Raw genomic sequence first — 19,432 nt, 5'->3', positions numbered from 1 at the left:
CATTTTGGTTTCAAATTCCAGCACGTCTGGACTCCTCTCACACAGGTCTGCTCCTGGAAAGTAAGTGACTGCGGCGCGATCCTCTGGCTCAATTTATTAGCTCCACTCTCGGCGTTCTCCCCACAGGTCCACTTCTCTTCACTCCCGAAAGGTAAGTGACTGGGCCTCGAGCCTCAGGCTCAATTTATTGGCTCCGCTCTCGGCATTCTACCCACAGGTCCGCTCCTCTCCGCTCTGCTTCCGGAAGGTAAGTCAATTTGTTTTATTCAACTGTGTAGTGCAGATAGCATTTGTGTTTCGAAGCAACTGCCCATTGTTTTTCTTGAAACTCTCCGCACTGTGCATGTGTTCTCAATAAAGTGCTCCTGGACTTAAAGAAGGAGCCTAGTGGTTGGCTATGAGGGTAAATCAGAAATCTCACTACTTGTATCTAAAAGGCAACATGACGCACAACAAGCAGTACCAAGAGGCTTGGTTTGCTGTCGGCTACTCTATTTCAGAAGCATTGCTTTCTGTTTCTTGTGCATTGCTGTTTGATGGCAAGAACTGCTGTAGACATGAGTGACAACTAGCTGTGCAACTCCACATATGCCATGACTGGATAACATCTCTAGATAAGACTCACCAATCTGTCAGAGGATAAATAATGGTTGATTATGAGATCTTGGAATCCCTCCCTCATGGTTCTTTGTAACTGTTCTCCAAGCAACCTAAAGACCATCCATGATTGGATTTTGGAATTTGAAACCCAAAGATTCTATAACAGTATGAGCATTCATGAGAGATATTCCTATTGTGTCTAATGACCTGCACAGCTGAAGCCTCCATAGATGCCACTGGGGTTGTCATGTGCTCAAGTACAGACTGTAGTGAGGACAGTCATTGCTGCATGACATCTCTCATGTGGGAGATGACAGCACATTTCTGGAGACCAGGTTTATTAGAGTCTGCAAGTGACTCATTAATATTGTTTTGGTTCTATACCAGCCTTCACTGGGAAGTTGGTCCACTAGAGTCTGTATCCAGGTCCAACTCAGAAAGGAATCTCTGTCCTGTCCCCTTTTCAAATGCTACTGCTATTTACCCCTTTCACTACCAAGTGCTGTGCTCTCTGCTTCTTCCTTGAATCCACTAATTGTTCTATAATATATGCACCTTTCGAACTGCCTGCTTCAAGTGAGGTGGTGATGGTTCATGCTCCAGTGATTCTCTTTGGGTTCTGCTAAATGATGACTGGTTGTTCTTGATCTGTGCAGATAGTAGAGAATGAGTCCATATGCATACTTATTCATTTGGGTATTGCAAGGTTATCAAATGCACCATTATGCACTTGTGAATAACCACTGTCTGTGGAAATCGTAGAATATATCAAGAATATGATGCATACCACAAGTTTGTGCTTTCATCCAATCTCCAAGCTTTTCCTCTCAAACAGACTTTTACTCTAAGATGTTTTGGGGGTTAAATTCAATTTTGATGACGGAGCAAGTCAGGCAATACCTATTATACACCCCAACAGATTTGGCAGGCAAGCAGGAAGTCAAACAGCAACATGTTAATAAGGCCCAGCATGTTGAAACTGCCATGACCTCATCCTGCTGCAAAGTGGGTGAGAAATTAACTCGCCAGCACGGCAACGTGCTATGAGTTAAAATTCACTCCTTTGTGTCAGTACAATGTTTTTTCGCATATATCTTTAGCAAATATTAATTTCTTTCATGTCCCTGCAACTTTACAGAAACATTCATGCTTTACTTTTGTGCTCTTCTATTCGTCGTGCAACCTTTCAACATTTTCCCACATCATCTATGTTCACACTGCATTCATGCTCCAGTAATGATATGGTAATGTTGCTCATCTCACCTTCACAATTAGGAGCCATCTTCACCTACCAAAAATGTTCGCATTTTCTCCACAACAATGTTTATGCAACTAAAAGAGCTTTTTATTCAAATTTTGTTGAGTTATTCGCCTTCATAATTGTGCTCACCAGTGGTGGATATTATATATTATATTACAGTATATATTTATACTGATTACATGCCTCATTGGCTGCTGGGGTAGTGTTAGATTATTTTTACAGGCACCTTGCTTCTTTTATTCTTTGTTGCTGATAAAATCCCATTTTCTGAATCTGCATGTTTGAAAACTGTTCTGGCAGTTGTGATCATAAATTATTAGGACAAACATTTCTCCTGGGTTCTTTACTTTTTGCACTCCATATTGTTTTGTAAAATAATTAGCAGATCAGTTTTAAATGTAGCTATTAATTATTTACCTTCTTACTAATTGAAACTGTCAATGGTGTGATGACATTTTCATATCTGAATCATTTAACTTGATATCTAGTCGTTTTTTAGTAATGAGACATTTTCAACATTCTGGAGAGTATGTTAAATTACAACGTGTAACCAATCAAAAATGAATCTGTTCATTTGAGACAAAACACTGATGCTGAATGTTAAGTGAACAGATGATTTGAATAAATCAATTTTATTAACATCGAACTTTCAGTAAATTCTTAAAACTAATAAACTCTATGAAATAAAATTCCATTAAAGCAGAGAGGCAGGGAATTAAGTGACAGAAAGTGGGCAGGTGGAAGGCGTGGCAGTGGGAGAGCATTTTGGTGGTAGTGATCCTAATTCAGTTAGTTTTAACATAAATATGGAAAAGGACAGAGACAGGAGTTAAAGTTCAAATTTGGGGCAAGGCCAATTTTACGAAGCTGAGAAATGATTTAGCAAAAGTGGACTAGAAACAGCTACTTAAAGGTAAGAAAAAGGGTAAGAAAAACGGCCAAGTCTAGAGTTCCCTGGATGCCAATGACTTACAGGGTATAGTAAGGCTGAAAAGGAAAGCTTATGTCAGATATTGAGAACTCAATGCTACAGAAAGCGGAGAGAAGTATAGAAAGTGGAGGGGTAAAATCAAAAAGGAAATTAGGAGAGCAAAGAGAGAGCATGAAAGAATATTGGCAAGCAAAATCAAGGAGAACCCAACGGTGTTTTATCAATACATTAAGAGTAAGAGGATAACTAAGGAAAGAGTAGGGTCCATAAAAGTCCAAAAAGGTGACCTATGTGTGTAGGTGGAAGAAGTGGGTATGGTTTTTAATGAATACTTTTCCTCTGTCTTCACAAAAGAGCAAGGGGCAGGGGAGGGGGGGCATGCAGACATTTTAGTTAAGGAGGAGGAGTGTGAAGTATTGGATGTGATAAACATAGGGAGAGAAGAAGTATTAAGGGAATTAGCATCCTTGAAAGTTGATAAATCACCAGGAATGGATGAAATGTACCCCAGGCTTTTAAAAGTAACCAGGGAGGAAATAGCAGAAGGTTTGGCTATCATTTTCCACAGGATTGGAGGTCTAAAAACGTTTTACCTTTGTGTAAAAAGGGAGGGAGCGAGGGACAGACCAAATAATTACAGGCAGTCAGTCTAACCTCGGTAGTGGGAAAATTATTGGGATCAATTCTGAGAGACAGGATAAACTGTCACGTAGAAAGGCACAGATTAATCAAGAATAGCCAGCTCATATTTATTGAGGGAAGGTCATGTCTGACTAATGACTGAATTTTTTGAGGAAGTAACAAGAAGGATTGATACGGGTAGTCCAGTTGATGTGGTCTACATGAATTTTAGCAAGGCTTTTAACAAGGTCCCACATGGCAGACTGGTTTTAAAAAAAAAAAGCCCATGGGAACCAGGGGAACATCGCAAGCTGGATGCAAAATTGGCTCAGTGGCAGGAAACAAGGGGTAATTGTTAACGGGTGTTTTTGCGACTGGAAGGCTGTTTCCAGTCGGGTTCCACAGAGCTCAGAACTAGGTCCCCTGTGGTATATTTTAACAATTTGGATGTAAATATAGAGGGAATGATCAAGAGTTCGCAGACCACACACAAATTGGCCACGTGGTTGGTAGCAAAGAGGGTAGCTGTAAACTGCAGGATGATATCAATGGACTGGTCAGGTGGGCAGAAAAGTGGCAAATGGAATTTAACCTTGTGAAGTATGGGAGGCGGTGGCGTATGGTAATTTCACTAGACTAGTAACCCAGAACCCCAGGCTAATACTCTGGGGATGTGGTTTTGAATTGCACCACGGCAGATGATTGAATTTTAATTCAAGTAATAAATCTGAAATTAAAATCTAGTCTAGTGGTGACCATGAAACCATTGTGGATTGTTGTAAAAGCCCATCTGGTTCACTAATGTCCTTTTAGGGGAGGAAATCTGCTGTCCTTACCTGGTCTGGCCTAATTGTGACTCCAGACCTACAGCAATGTGGTTGACTCTTGGCCCTCTGAAATGGCCTAGCAAACCATTTAGCTTATCAAACCGCTACCAAGTCTAAGAAAAGGAATGAAACTGGACGGACCACCAGGCATCAACCTAGGCACTGGAAACGTCAACAGCAAACCCAACCCTGACCACCCTGCAAGATCCTCCTTACTAACATCTGGAGGCTTGTGCCAAATTTGGGAGAGCTGTCCAATAGCCTGACATAATCATACTCTGATTCATACCTTGCAGACTATTTCCCAGAAACCATCATCACCATCCCTGGGTATGTCCTATCCCTCCAGCAGGACAGACCCACCAGAGGTGGTGGCACAGTGGTATACAGTCGAGAGGGAGTTGCCCTGGGAGTCCTCAACACTGACACTGGACCCCATGATGTCTCATGGCATTAGGTCAAACATGGGCAAGGAAACCTCCTGCTGATTACCACCTACCGGCAACCCCCCACCCACCCCACCCCTCAGCTGCTAAATCAGTGTTTCTCCATGTTGAACACCAATTCGAAGAAGCACTGAGGATAGAAAGGGGCACAAAATGTACTCTGGGTGGGGGACTTCAATGTCCATCACCAAAAGTGGCTCGGTAGCACCACTACTGACCGAGCTGGCTGAGTCCTAAAGGACATGGCTGCTAGACTGGGTCTGTGGCAGGTGGTGAGGGAACAAACAAGAGGGAAACGCCTACTTGACCTCATTCTCACCACCTACCTGTCGCAGATGCATTTGTCCATGACAGTATTGGTAGGAGTGACCACCGCACAATCCTTGTGGAGGCAAAGTCCTGTCTTCACATTGAGGATACCCATCATTGTGTTGTGTGGCACTACCACAGTGCTCAATGGGATAGATTTCGAACAGATCTAGCAACTCAAAACTGGGCATCCATGAGGGGCTGTGGGCCATCAGCAGCAGCAGAATTGTACTCAACCACAATCTGTAACCTCAGGGCCCGGCATATCCTCCACTCTAACATTACCATCAAGATGGGGAACCAACCCTGGTTCAATGAAGAGTGCAAGATGGCATGCCAGGAGCAGCACCAGTCATACCTCAATGAGGTATCAGCCTGGTGAAGCCACAAGATAGGACTACTTGCCTGCCAAACAGCAGAAGCAGAATGCAAGAGACAGGGCTAAGCAATCCCACAACCAATGGATCAGATCTAAGCTCTACAGTCCTGCTACATCAAGTCATGAATGATGGTGGACAATTAAACAACATACAGGAGGGGGAGGCTCCACAAATATCCCCATCCTCAATGATGGGGCAGCACAGCACATCAGTGAAAAAGACAAGGCTGAAGCACTTGCATCCAACTTCAGCAGAAGTGTCGAGTGGATGATCCATCTGGGCCTCCTCCTGACGTCCCCAGCATCATAGATGCTGGTCTTCAGCCAATCCAATTCAGTCCACGTGATATCAAATAACGGCTGAAGGCACTTGAGACTGCAAAGGCAATGTACACTGACAACATTCTGGCAATAGTACTGAAGACTTGTTCTCCAGAACTAGCCGCACCCCTAGCCAAGCTATTCCAGTACAGCGACAGCACTGGCATCTATCTGGCAATGTGGAAAATTGTCCAGTTATGTCCTGTGCACATTAAGCAGGACAAATCCAAACCGGTCAATTCCCAATCTCAGTCTGCTGGGTAGACTGGAACAGCTTGGCTAGGGGCATGACTGGTTCTGGAGCACAAGTCTTCAGTACTATTGTCGGGATGCATGGGAACTCTACCACCTGCAAGTTCCCCTCCAAGCCACACACCATCCTGACTTGGAACTATATCACCATTCCTTCACTGTCGGTGGGTCAGCTCCCTTCCTAACAACACTGTGGGTGTACTGACTGCAATGGTTCAAGAAGGCAGCTCACCAACACTTTCTGAAGGGCAATTAGGGATGGGCAACAAATGCTGGCCTGGCCAGTGACACTCACATCCTGCAAACAAATAACTTTAAGATGAGATGCATTTGGAGAGGTCAAACAAGGCAAAGGAATACACAGTAAATGGGAGGATATTCAGACGTGTAAAGGAAGTGAGGGATCTTCGAGTGTTTGTCCACAGATCCCTGAAGGTAACAGAAAAGGTCTATAAGATGGTTAAGAAGGCATATGGAATCCTTTCCTTTATTAGCCAAGGCATAGAATTTCAGAGTAGGGAGGTTATGCTGGAATGATATAATTAGGTTACAACGTAAGTACTGTGAAGTTCTGGTCACCTCGTTACAGAAAGTATGTGATTGCACTGGAGATTTACGAGGATGTTGCCAAGACTGGAAAAATGCAGCTATGAGGAAAGATTGGATGGGCTGGGGTGGTTCTCCTTGGAACAGAGGAGGCTGAGGGAAGATTTGACTGAGATGTGCAAAATTGTGAGGGGCCTGGATATAGTGATTGCAAGGGCCTATTTCCCTTGGCAGAAGTGTCAGTGCCTAGACAGCATAGATTTAAAGTGATTGGTAGAAGGATTAGAGGGAGATGAGGACAAACCTTTTCACCCAGGGAATGGATATGGTCTGGAACTCACTGCCTGAAAGGGTGGTAGAGGCAGAAAACCTCATCTCATTTGAAAAGTGTCTGGATGTGCACCCGAAGTCCCTGTAACCTGCAGGACTACAGATCAAATGCTGGAAAGTGGGATTAGGCTGGGTGGCTTTCTTTTCTGGTCAGCGCAGACAGGATGGGCCAAATGGCCTCTTTTTCTATGCCATAAACTTTCTATGATTCTGAAGAAACTGGAAAGAATTAAGAGTACTTAAGAACCTCAGAAATCATAAAATAAGAAAAGGCCATTTAGGCTGTCATATCAGTGTATAATCTGCTCATTCATGGACTTCATTCAACTCATTTAATCTTCTGAAAGTTTCTTTCCAGTTTGATCCAACTATGAATGAAACTGAATTCCAGAATATCTATCCAACTGTATGCAATTTGCTGATGCACAATTGCCATTCTTTGCATAATGTTTCCACGGTTGCCATGACTCAGTCAGGAGTTATCATATTACACACAGCATTTACTTATATCTACATATAAAATTGACAGGCAGGAAAAGACTGGTCCATCCAGCCTGCACCACATCATAATGACTGGAGCACCATGACTAGACACATCCTACTGCCACCAAAACCCCCTCAGCCATGTAATCCCCTGGGAGAGGCAAAATGTCAGAGGAAAAAAATACAGGCCCAAGAAGGGGAAAATATTCTGGAAAATTGCTCTCTGACTGCCCTGAAATGATAAATCAGTCCAAGAGATCACGTGGACCTTGTGTTATCCAGAAAAATACTTTCCTTCTACATGATGTGATTTTTGTCCCAGTAAGGAACTGTTACAGCCCCCCTCTTAAAGGCATAGAGAGTCAACACCCACCTCACCAGCCAGCATTGTATTCCAGACGCTCATTACTCTTTGGGATGAGAAGAGCTGCCTAACATCCTGTCTATTGCTACTCTCACATAGTTTAAACTCATATCTCCTGGTCCTCTCCAGTCTGTTAAACTGAATACTTTATTTATAGACACACTATCCAGCCTTTTAATTATTTTATAGACCTCCATCATTTGTCCTTATAACTCTCAGCCTTTTGCTTTTTAATTGAAATCTCAGAAATGTACATTTGCAGATCTATTTTATGAATCCATTGTATCATTTGATTGCACAAAACTTGCAGGAGACTTCTTGACATTGCTGTATTGGACCAGGAACAATGTGGATCTAGAGAGCACAGAAATTTATTTGATCTGCCTTTCTCAGAATTTGTTAGGCCTGGGACTGAAGGAGGAAGGTAGAGATCTCTCATATCGGTTAAGAATTGTTTCATTTCACAGACAGTATGTGGGCTGTTTGTGTTCAGTGAACCTCCCCAGACTGCTTGGTATTTTGCCAGGTCCAAGTGAAGGTGAATTATCACACTTTCTTATTAGGATTTGTTCCACTTGTGTCTCAACCACATGCATATTGTGGAGAGAGCTGCACTTTGCCGTGGAAGAGAATGCAACTTCTTTCAGCTAGCAGCATCTATCTGCTTGCTTACTGTTGGAGAACCTAACTCGCCGGTGGCTAGGCCCAGCAAACACTGGGCTGGGTCCTTAGGAATTGCAAGAATTATCCTGGTCCTTACGTTTTGTCAGACTGCTGTCAATATATTAATTTACCTCTTTTTCAAAGGTGGAAGTTAAACCCTGGTTTGGGGCGAGGTAGTTATTCTGCCTGCTATAGCAATTTGATCCATTAGCACTAATTAAGTGGTTGCTAACTTTTTTCCAAGTTTCTAATAACACGCTCAGCAGGTACAACACATCTTAATGTACTGACCATGTGTTAATGCTGGGTTTGCTTATTAAGCAATGACTGAAGAGCTTATTTCAAAACTTCCCAGTCTTGATTTTTGGCAGAAAAGATGTGGAGAAAATTTGTTCAGAGCTGGCAGCAGAGCAGTGGAAAGAATGGGAATATTGGAAAGAATGACATGTAGCAGAAAGTACCTACTGACATTCAACTTGCTGTAATTGGGACATTAATGCATTTAAATTTCCACAGAATAAAGACATTTAAATTATGGGGCTGAATTTTTCGGTGATGCCTGAGGTCCCACCGCCGGGATTGGAAGCCGAAGCCACTAACACTTGGGCCGGGGACAGTCTGGGGATCGGTATTCTGCAGTGGCAGGCCAATTAACTGCCAGCAGGTGAAGGAGGCGTCCTGTAAGGCAGTGGTGGCAGCGTGAGGTCACGCCTTTGGAAGTGATGTTGCCATATTTAATGGGCTTCCACCTTGGTTTTCAATTGATTCACTCATAAAGAAGCCTGAGTGGGAGGCCTGCTATAGAAAGCCCTTTCAAAGAATGGCAGAGGCAAGATCCTGGGTGGCCCCACAGTTTAGCAATATCACCCCACAGGTTCTCCTGCAGGCTGCTCAAGAAGACAGGAGGTCCTCTTCCCCCAGGACAGGAGGAGAAGGCTGGACTGCCAGACCAAGCAAGTCTGGACAGAGATTGCAGAACTGGTCAGCAGCTGTGGGGTTGTCCCTAGAACCTGGCTACAGTGCCGCAAGTGGGTGAATGACCTCATGCAGCCCGCTAAGGTGGATGCACCACACATTGCTTTCCTTAGGGCTTACATGTGGCTGTGCATTAGGTTGAGCTTGCTAGAAAAGGACTACCAACCCAGTCAGTGACAATGGAGCTGGTGCCCCAAGTAGGGCCCCCCAACTGCTCCTGTCACACCTGCTGCTGCACCTCCCCTGCCCTCATGATCGACTTCTACCCCCCTTGCCAGGGCCCATTCAATTCTCCCCGGTGAGGCCCAAAAACCCAATTACCACTTTCAGCACCGATCTCCACGATCCTCCTGAATCCTGGTGGCACTGCAGGGACTGAGGAGCTGCTGGTCTGGCTGATTGGCTGGCAGCTCCTGGAGGCAGAAGTCCCACCTGAGGCAAACTAAGGGTCTGGACCATGTAAAATCCCTGTGTGGCTCCCAGGCCTGGCGGAGACGGGCTCGCTTCCGATTTTAAGCTGAGGGGGAGGTGGCTTCTGCCCCAGTGTAAAATTGCAGCCCATATCTCTGGCATGTGCACGTTTGGGTTCCTCCATCAAGAGATTGGTGACCCTCATGGATACCCATATACAACATACCACCCAACTGATGCTGGAGATGTGCACAGATCGACATGCCATCGCCAATTCCACAAGCTTTGTGCAGCAATAGCTGAGCAAGCTGTGGGGGAGGGGTGGGGTTTCTGGGTGGTGAGGTGCCTGGACTCAGTGCCAGGCCCTCACACTGCTCAAGAATTTTAAAAGACATTTTAAATTCCCTAATAACAATGACTACCTGAAGGAATAAGACTCCACTTTTGTAATAATTAATTTTTGATGTCACAGAAGTTGATTGGTAGTTCTTAATACTTATGTTATTAAAAGGGCACTTACACTTGAAATGGCAAGACTTAACTTTTCTGTGGGCATGTCTAGTTCATATTGACAGCACAAATTCCGCAACTTCAGCCATTCTATCCAATTCAAAGGTGAGGCAGGCAGCAAAATGTCATTTTTGCGTAGCTAACAGCACGGACAACAACATTTGGATATCTGCATTTAAATGTGCCTCTGCTCCTTGTCTGATGCACCATTTACACATAAGTAACAGCTAATTCAATATCACCAATTTACACTAACACCAGAAATTAAAATGACTTCTGAGGTTAATGGCACAGAACAGTGCACAAGTTATATCTGTCTCTTAAGAGCAACATTATGATAATTGACAACAATGTGCAGCCAAATTTTCAGCATTCAAACTGATTTGGACATCTGACCAGCTACTCCTTGGATCATAAAGTAACTAGAATTGAATATGATTATATAGAAGATGATGGGACTCTCACCCTCTTTGTGTGGTATCATAGAGTCTTGTATTGGTGGTTAGTTATGAGAATCTGACATATGAAAATATCCAGCCAGAATCTGGATAATATACGTTTGGTATTGTTACAATTATAACTTTGTGAAAATGACAATAAACAGAATAAATGATAAATGGCAAAGATATCAGTAGCACAATTGATTGTATTATATTTTACTACAGGAGTTTATTTCTTTATTTTCAACATGATGAAGCATGAAGATGTAGAAGAAACTTCTGTCTACCTAATGCACAATGGAAATGCCATCATAAGCATGTACAGGTATGAACCAAAACTCTTAAGTCTAGTGAATTTTAGCATTTCAATCTTAAAATCAAAGTGTACAGGCTTTGCAGGTGGTCTGCTCGACTGCCTATAAGATGTTAACGGTACCTAACAACTCTTTTCTAATACCAAAAACCGTGGTTGCCAATAAGCTAAACTCTATGCAGACAATTGAACAAATATGCACAGAACAATGTGATAAGAATCAAGCATATTTCCATATGATGTATAATAGACTTCCTCCTTTTGTAGAGTTAAAAACTATGTTCAATTAGAGAAAATGACACATCTCGTTTTGATACACAACTGCTTTAGAGTATAGATATATCTGCCCCAGCAAAGGGCTAAGCTGTTCTATTCAAATTCAAGCATCTTGTGGGTTTTTTTAAACTTATATTTGACTGGCAGTTCTCCTTGAGTTTAAAAGACTCTTTAAAATATCCTTTTCCCAGTCACATTTTGTAAAGTATTTCTCATCCTGTTTTATTCCAATTCAGTAATCTGCTTGTATCTGTCGCCATGAGATAGATAAACCAGAGAAAATCCATCGATCGCCGGCAGCAATCATCATGTAAAAATTAATTTGCAGAGAGCTGTGTCTGGGACTGGTTCACATTCCAGTTTACTGCATCAAATGCTTCTGTTTTCTAATTTCTATCTTATAGTCAATCCTGTAATAACTGTAAACCAGTGTGCCAATGTTTCTGTTCAAATTGTGTGCGGAATCAGAGGAGATAGGGGAAGCGTTAAATGAATATTTTTCGTCAGTATTTACAGTAGAGAAAGAAAATGTTGCCGAGGAGATTACTGAGATACAGCCTACTAGGCTAGATGGGATTGAGATTCACAAGGAGGAGGTGTTAGCAATTTTGGAAAGAGTGAAAATAGATAAGTCCCCTGGGCCAGATGGGATTTATCCTAGGATTCTCTGGGAAGCCAGGGAGGAGATTGCAGAGCCGTTGTTGTTGATCTTTATGTCGTCATTGACAGGAGTAGTGCCGGAGGACTGGAGGATAGCAAATGTTGTCCCCTTGTTCAAGAAGGGGAGTAGAGACAGCCCTGGTAATTATAAACCTGTGAGCCTTACTTCGGTTGTGGGTAAAATGTTGGAAAGGGTTATAAGAGATAGGATTTATAATCATCTTGAAAAGAATAAGTTCATTTGCGATAGTCAGCACGGTTTTGTGAAAGGTAGGTCGTGCCTCACAAACCTTATTGAGTTTTTCGAGAAGGTGACCAAACAGGTGGATGAGGGTAAAGCCGTGGATGTGGTGTATATGGATTTCAGTAAGGCGTTTGATAAGGTTCCCCACGGTAGGCTATTGCAGAAAATACGGAAGTATGGGGTTGAAGGTGATTTAGAGCTTTGGATCAGAAATTGGCTAGCTGAAAGAAGACAGAGGGTGGTGGTTGATGGCAAATGTTCATCCTGGAGTTTAGTTACTAGTGGTGTACCGCAAGGTTCTGTTTTGGGGCCACTGCTGTTTGTCATTTTTATAAATGACCTGGATGAGGGTGTAGAAGGGTGGGTTAGTAAACTTGCGGATGACACGAAGGTCGGTGGAGTTGTGGATAGTGTCGAAGGGTGTTGTAGGGTAAAGAGGGACATAGATAGGCTGCAGAGCTGGGCTGAGAGATGGCAAATGGAGTTTAATGCGGAGAAGTGTGAGGTGATTCACTTTGGAAGGAGTAACAGCAATGCAGAGTACTGGGCTAATGGGAAGATTCTTGGTAGTGTAGATGAGCAGAGAGATCTTGGTGTCCAGGTACATAAATCCCTGAAAGTTGCTACCCAGGTTAATAGGGCTGTTAAGAAGGCATATGGTGTGTTAGCTTTTATTAGTAGGGGGATCGAGTTTCGGAGCCACGAGGTCATGATGCAGCTGTACAAAACTCTGGTGAGGCCGCACCTTGAGTATTGCGTGCAGTTCTGGTCACTGCATTATAGGAAGGATGTGGAAGCTTTGGAAAGGGTGCAGAGGAGATTTACTAGGATGTTGCCTGGTATGGAAGGAAGGTCTTACGAGGAAAGGCTGAGGGACTTGGGGTTGTTTTCGTTAGAGAGAAGGAGGAGGAGAGGTGACTTAATAGAGACATACAAGATAATCAGAGGGTTAGATAGGGTGGATAGTGAGAGTCTTTTTCCTCGGATGATGATGGCAAACACGAGGGGACATAGCTTCAAGTTGAGGGGTGAAAGATATAGGACAGATGTCAGAGGTAGTTTCTTTACGTTGAGAGTAGTAGGGGCGTGGAACGCCCTGCCTGCAACAGTAGTAGACTCGCCAACTTTAAGGGCATTTAAGTGGTCATTGGATAGACATATGGATGAAAATGGAATAGTGTAGGTCAGATGGTCGGCGCAACATCGAGGGCCGAAGGGCCTGTACTGCGCTGTAATGTTCTAATGTTCTAATGTTCTAAAAAAATTGGCGCAGTGGTTAGCACCGCAGCCTCACAGCTCCAGTGCCCCAGGTTCAATTCTGGGTACTGCCTGTGTGGAGTTTGCATGTTCTCCCTGTGACTGCGTGGGTTTTCGCCGGGTGCTCCAGTTTCCTCCCACAGCCAAAGACTTGCAGGTTGATAGGTAAATTGGCTGTTATAAATTGCCCCTAGTATAGGTAGGTGGTAGGGGAATTGAGGGAAGGTGGGGATGTGGTAAAAATATGGGATTAATGTAGTATTAGTATAAATGGGTGGTTGATGGTTGGCACAGACTCGGTGGGCCAAAGGGCCTGTTTCAGTGCTGTATCTCTAAATAAATAAACGTATAGAAACATAGAAAAATAGGAGCAGAAGTAGGCCATTCGGCCCTTCAAGCCTGCTCCGCCATTCAATACAATCATGGCTGATCATCCAAACTCAGTACCCTGTTCCCGCTTTCTCCCCGTATCCCTTGATCCCATTAGCCCTAAGAACTATATCTAACTCTTTCTTGAATATATTTAATGATTTGGCCTTAACTGCTTTCTCTGGTCGAGAATTCCACAGGTTCACCACTCTCTGGGTGAAGAAATCCCTCCTCATCTCAGTCCTAAATGGCTTACCCCTTATCCTTAGATTGTGACCCCTGGTCCTGGACTCAACCCGCCATCAGGAACATCCTTCCTACATCTATTCTGTCCAGTCCTGTTAGAATTTTGTGGGTTTCTATGAGATCCCCTCTCATTCATCTAAACGCTAACGAATACAAGCCTAATCGACCCAATCTCTCTTCTTACGTCAGTTCTGCCATTCCAGAAATCAGTCTGGTGAACCTTTGCTGCACTCCCTCCATAGCAAGAACATCCTTCCTCAGATAAGGAGACCAAAACTGCACACAATACTCCAGATGTGGTCTCACCAAGGCCTTGTATTTATTGGATAATACATCTGTTTGAGGGTTTCTAGACTTACAGTTTAAATGAATGATAATTCAGTAACCTACCAAATTCAGGGAAGATTACTTGATGGCCTGTGATATGACCAGTAAGTCAAAATAAAGTGACAAAGTGACAATTCCTGAGCTAACAACAAATGACATTTGTCAGCTAAGGACCAAGACACAGAAACAATCTGAGACATGTGTTCCAAAGGATTGGGACATCTGAAAGAACAAATTTTGCTTTACATTGATATTTGCCTCAGATAGGATCCATCCTGAACTTTAGTAATCTAAGGCATATCTTTCCATGATTATGATCCTTTGCATGCATATGTTGAAGTGAATATTTGTGTCTCATAGCAGCATCCAATGGGCCTGCGGAGAGTAGCTGTTTTAGCTATGTTCCAAAAGGGCCATAAACATCTCCCTCCATTAGTGAGTGACACTTGGTGATCTATAGCTTGAGGGTCACCACTCCTCAAGTGTGGGATAAGGCAAGGAGGCAGGCTTCCATGAACTAACACAGCCAATACGGAGATTGAACCCACGCTGTTGGCATCTTTCTGTATCATGCTCTAGTTGTCTAGTCTAGGTCAAGTACAATAAATTGAGAGGGGAAGTGAAAGGGAAAATAAGACTGGCAAAGAGAGAATATGAGAATAGAATGGCAGTTAACATAAAAGGGAACCCAAAAATCTTCTACTGGTATGTAAATAGTAAGCAGGTAGTTAAGAGGTGGGTGGGGCCTATTAAGGACAAAGGGGGTAAAATATGCTTCGAACCACAGGGCAAGACTAGAATACTTAACGAGGACTTTGTTTTGGTGTTTGCTAAGGAAAAGGAAACTGACAAAATATCTGTGGAAGCAGAGAAACAATGGATAGGGTAAAGATTGGAAGGGAGTGTTGTGGTCTTGCTTTAACGAGTGTATCGGAAACTGCTGTCCATCACCAGACAGGATGTGATGTACAGACCCGTGTGATCTCCAAACGCTTGCTCGAAGCAGCTACAGGAAGAAGACACCAGATTGCTAAAGGAATTGGGGATGGAAATATTGGAAGGGCTTGCCATAAACTTCTATTCTCCCCTTGATATGGGGGAGGTGCCAGAGGATTGGAGAGTGGCAAATGTGACACCCTTATTCAAGAAAGGGTGTAAGGACAGTCCTAGCATCTACAGGCCACTTAGTTTAACATCAGTGGTACTTATGATTTTAGAAACAATAATCAGGGGAAAAAGCAATGGGCACTAGGAGAGATTTGATATAATTAAGGATAGCCAGCATGGATTTGTAAAAGACAGATCATGCTTGACTAATCTGATTAAATTTTTGAGGAAGTAAAAGAGTAGGTTGGTGAAAGGAATGCTTTGCATGTTGTCTGTATGGATTCTAAGAAAGCATTTGATAAAGTACCACATAAAAGGCTGGTTATCAAAATTGAGGCCCATGGAATGGTCAGTGTCCAATTGGTTAAAAACATTGGCTTAAGGGCAGAAAACAGTGAATGGTTGTTTTTCAGACTGGAGGATGGTAGACGGTAGTGTTCCCCAAAGGTCAAAGCTAGGACCACTGCTTTTTTTGCTATATATAAATGACTTGGATCTTGGAATACAGAGTAGAAATTCAAAATTTTCCAGTGATAACAAGCTTGAAGGAATGGCAAACAGTGAGGATGATATGCAAATCGCCTGCAACAGAATACAGATAAGCTAACAGAATGGGCAGACAAGTAGCAAATGGAACTTAATTCAGAGAAGTGTGAGGTGATCCATTTTGGCAGAAGGGATAGGGTGAGGTAATATAGACTTAATGGCTCCATTCTAAAGAGTGTGCAGGAACAGAGGGACTTGGGGGTGCATTTGCATTGATCGTTGAAGGTGGCAGAACATATTGAGAGAGTGGTTAGCAAAGCATATGGGATGTTGGGCTTCATAAATAGCGGCATTGAGTGCAAAAGCAGGGAAGTTATGCTGAACCATTTATAAAGCTCTGGTTAAACCCCAACTAGAGTATTCCATCCAGTTCTGGCTACCATACTTTTAGGAAGGATGTGAGGGTCCTTGAGAGGGTGCAGAGGAGATTTACCAGGGATGGGGGATTTTAGTTACAAGGTTAGGTTGGCAAAGATGGGGTTGTTCTTCTTGGAGCAGAGGAGATTGAGGGGGGGATTGATAGACGTGTACAAGACTACGACAATCTTAGATAAGTTAGACAATGAACAACTGTTCCTGTTAACTGATGGTACAAGGTCTAGGGGACACAATTGAGGGTTTTGGGCAAGAGAAGCAGGGGGAATGTGAGGAAGAACTTTTTTACGCAGCAAGTGGTAATGATCTGGAACCCGCTGCCCAAGAGGGTGGTGGAGGCAGGAACAATCAATCATTTCAAAAGGAAGTTGGATGGGCACTTGAAGGAAATAAACATGCAGGACCATGGGGATTGAGTGCGGGTAGTGGGACTGACTGGAGAGCCGGCATGGACTCAATGGCTTGAATGGCCTCTTTCTGTGCTGTAACTGGCTGTATGACTTTATGAATTAGAAACATGCAGTCACAGTTCTTGAATGGCCAATCTTACACATACATAATTGCTCCGATGTTGCTAATGATGCTCCGAATCTACCCCATAGTTTAAGCAGGGTGAATTTGTAACATCTGTGGCCTTACCATGATGCAGATCTGCTTCTACTGAATTCGGTCCTGCAATATAATTGAAGCATTGAAGTTTACGTAGATGGAGGCCAGGACCCAAAAATTTCAGCTGCTGGAGGAGATACAGTAAAAATAACATTCTCCGTGTGCAGGTCTCTGCTGGCTTACCAGCAGAAGTATAGAAATTCTTGCAAAATTATGACAGATATGAACTATTAATCTTTATAGCCAAAATAACTGCAGAGTAATTTGTATTTACTTCACATTACTTAGAGATGATTGATGTATTAAAACAATGCTCCTGATTAACCAGACCTGAAACCATCACAGCAATTATCATTTCATTATTTAGCCTTACTGCATAAATACATAATAGAGCATTACAAGGTCAGCACTTGATTATGAGAATACCTTTACTCAGGCTGTCAACAATCACAAAAGATTATTACCATGAAATAACCTGCATTAGCGAGAGTACAGAAAAGATTCACGAGAATGGTTCCAGGGATGAGGAACTTCAGTTATGAAGATAGATTGGAGAAATTAGGACTGTTTTCCTTGGAAAAGAGAAGGCTGAGAGGTGATTTGATAGAAATATTCAAACTCATGAGGGGTCTGGACAGAGTGGATAGGGAAAAACTGTTCTCACTCATGAAAGGATTGAGAATGAAAGGGCACAGATTTAAAGTGATTTGCAAAAGAAACAAAAGCGACATGAGGAAAAACTTTTTCATGCAGCATGTGGTAAGGATCTGGAATGCACTGCCTGAGAGTGTGGTGGAAACACGTTCAATTGAGGCATTCAAAAGGGAATTAGAACATTATCTGAAAAGGAAGAACATGCAGGGTTACAGGGAGAAGGCGAGGGAATGGCATTAGGTGAATTGCTCTTTCGGGACACAATAGGTCGAATGGCCTCCTTCTGCACTGTAACAATTCTGGGATAATAGACAGCCACTTTTAATGTAGTTATGCTAATTGCTTATTGCCTTTATCTACCATTCAGGACACAATTGTATTTGTAAAAGAAACTGAAAATATCCTGTTCCTTATCTTTCGATGGTGATCTGCTGAATTGTAAATTTATTTGGTCTCTGTTTCAGAATTTTCTTAACTGATTTGCTTCTAGCTAAAGTTCAAAACCTTTTACATCCCAAATTACATTAACACTATTCCAGCCAGCTGGTGCCCTGCTTTAGAAGTTCTGATAAAAGTTCATTAATTTGAAATGTTAACTCTGTTTCTCTTTCCACAAATGCTGCCAGACTGCTCAGTGTTTCCAGCATTTTATGGGGGTTTTTTTTCAGATTTCCAGCATTCACAGTATTTTGCTTTTGCTATTTGTGGGATCTTGTGTGTATATTGGCTGGCACTTTTCCTACATTCCAACAGTGTCTACACTGCAGAATTTCTTCATTGGCTGTAAAATTCTTTAGGACATCATGAGGTCATGAAAGCTGCTATAATAAATTATTAATTTTTTTTTCTTATATTGGAAACGGTTCCCTCTCCTCAGATACCATCCTCAAAAAAATCCACCCTTGACCTCTCTGTTCTTACAAACTACTATTCCATCTCCAACTATCTTTACATCTCCAAAATTCTCAGATCTGTTGTCATGTAATCAAAGTCACAAATGACATACTGTGTGATTGTGACCATGGTGCACTATTGCTCCTCATCCTTCTCGACCTATCTGCAACCTTTGACACAGAACAGAGTCTCATAGTTCTGGGGATAATATTTTAGTATCTCATCCAAACTAGTTCTCCCAATTGTGCCATTATCATCTAGACATATGTATATTTTTAAATCAATTAATATTAAAAAAAAGTTGTTTGATCTCAACTATTTTGACTGGTAATATTAACAGATGGTATGGATGATGAGGCCACCTCTAAGAAAAATATAACATATTTGATATTTTGTTTTGTCACCTTTCAGTTCTGAATCCAAGGGCAAACATGATACTTCAGGAAACAGTGGAGTGCTTAAGCTGGAAACAGGAGATGAAGTTTGGCTGCGGATGGGAAATGGAGCGTTACATGGTGACCACCAAAGATACTGTACATTTTCTGGCTTCCTCCTTTTTGAGGGTAGCTAAGAACCTCTGTTAAAGTTGTTCCTTAATTACAATAAATGCACCATACTGCGAATATAATTAAACATTCTGACCTAATTTAACCCTTTACCTATGGTCCATTCAGAATGGTGACAGAAGCTTCATTAAAACATAAAAGGCCCATTTCTTCTTTCTGTGTTTGGCTTTGCACCAAATATTTTTAATATTTTCATTCCAGCCCTACCCTCCTCCATCCTACCCTATGGTGCTAGAAAGGTTATGCCTGGTCCTTGCATAAATTTCACACTGGTCAAAATGAGGGCACACTGACATTATGTGTGCATCCCTCTTCAAAAT

General features: G+C 42.5%; 1 protein-coding gene across 1 annotated transcript in view; it reads left to right on the top strand.

Annotated features, from left to right (window-relative positions):
* LOC137378228 (complement C1q tumor necrosis factor-related protein 3-like) overlaps positions 1-19,117 on the top strand; it is a 47,040-nt gene extending 27,923 nt beyond the window's left edge. Inside the window, exons 5-6 of the mRNA XM_068048483.1 lie at positions 10,895-10,994; positions 18,958-19,117. Of these exons, the coding sequence (XP_067904584.1) occupies positions 10,895-10,994; positions 18,958-19,117 (260 nt within the window). The remainder of the gene's footprint in view (positions 1-10,894; positions 10,995-18,957) is intronic.
* Positions 19,118-19,432: the final 315 nt, after the last annotated feature.

This window comes from Heterodontus francisci, chromosome 1 (genome assembly GCF_036365525.1).
Source record: "Heterodontus francisci isolate sHetFra1 chromosome 1, sHetFra1.hap1, whole genome shotgun sequence".
NCBI lineage: Eukaryota > Metazoa > Chordata > Chondrichthyes > Heterodontiformes > Heterodontidae > Heterodontus > Heterodontus francisci.
Note: the sequence above shows the minus strand (reverse complement) of the source record. Positions and strands in the feature narration are given on the sequence as shown.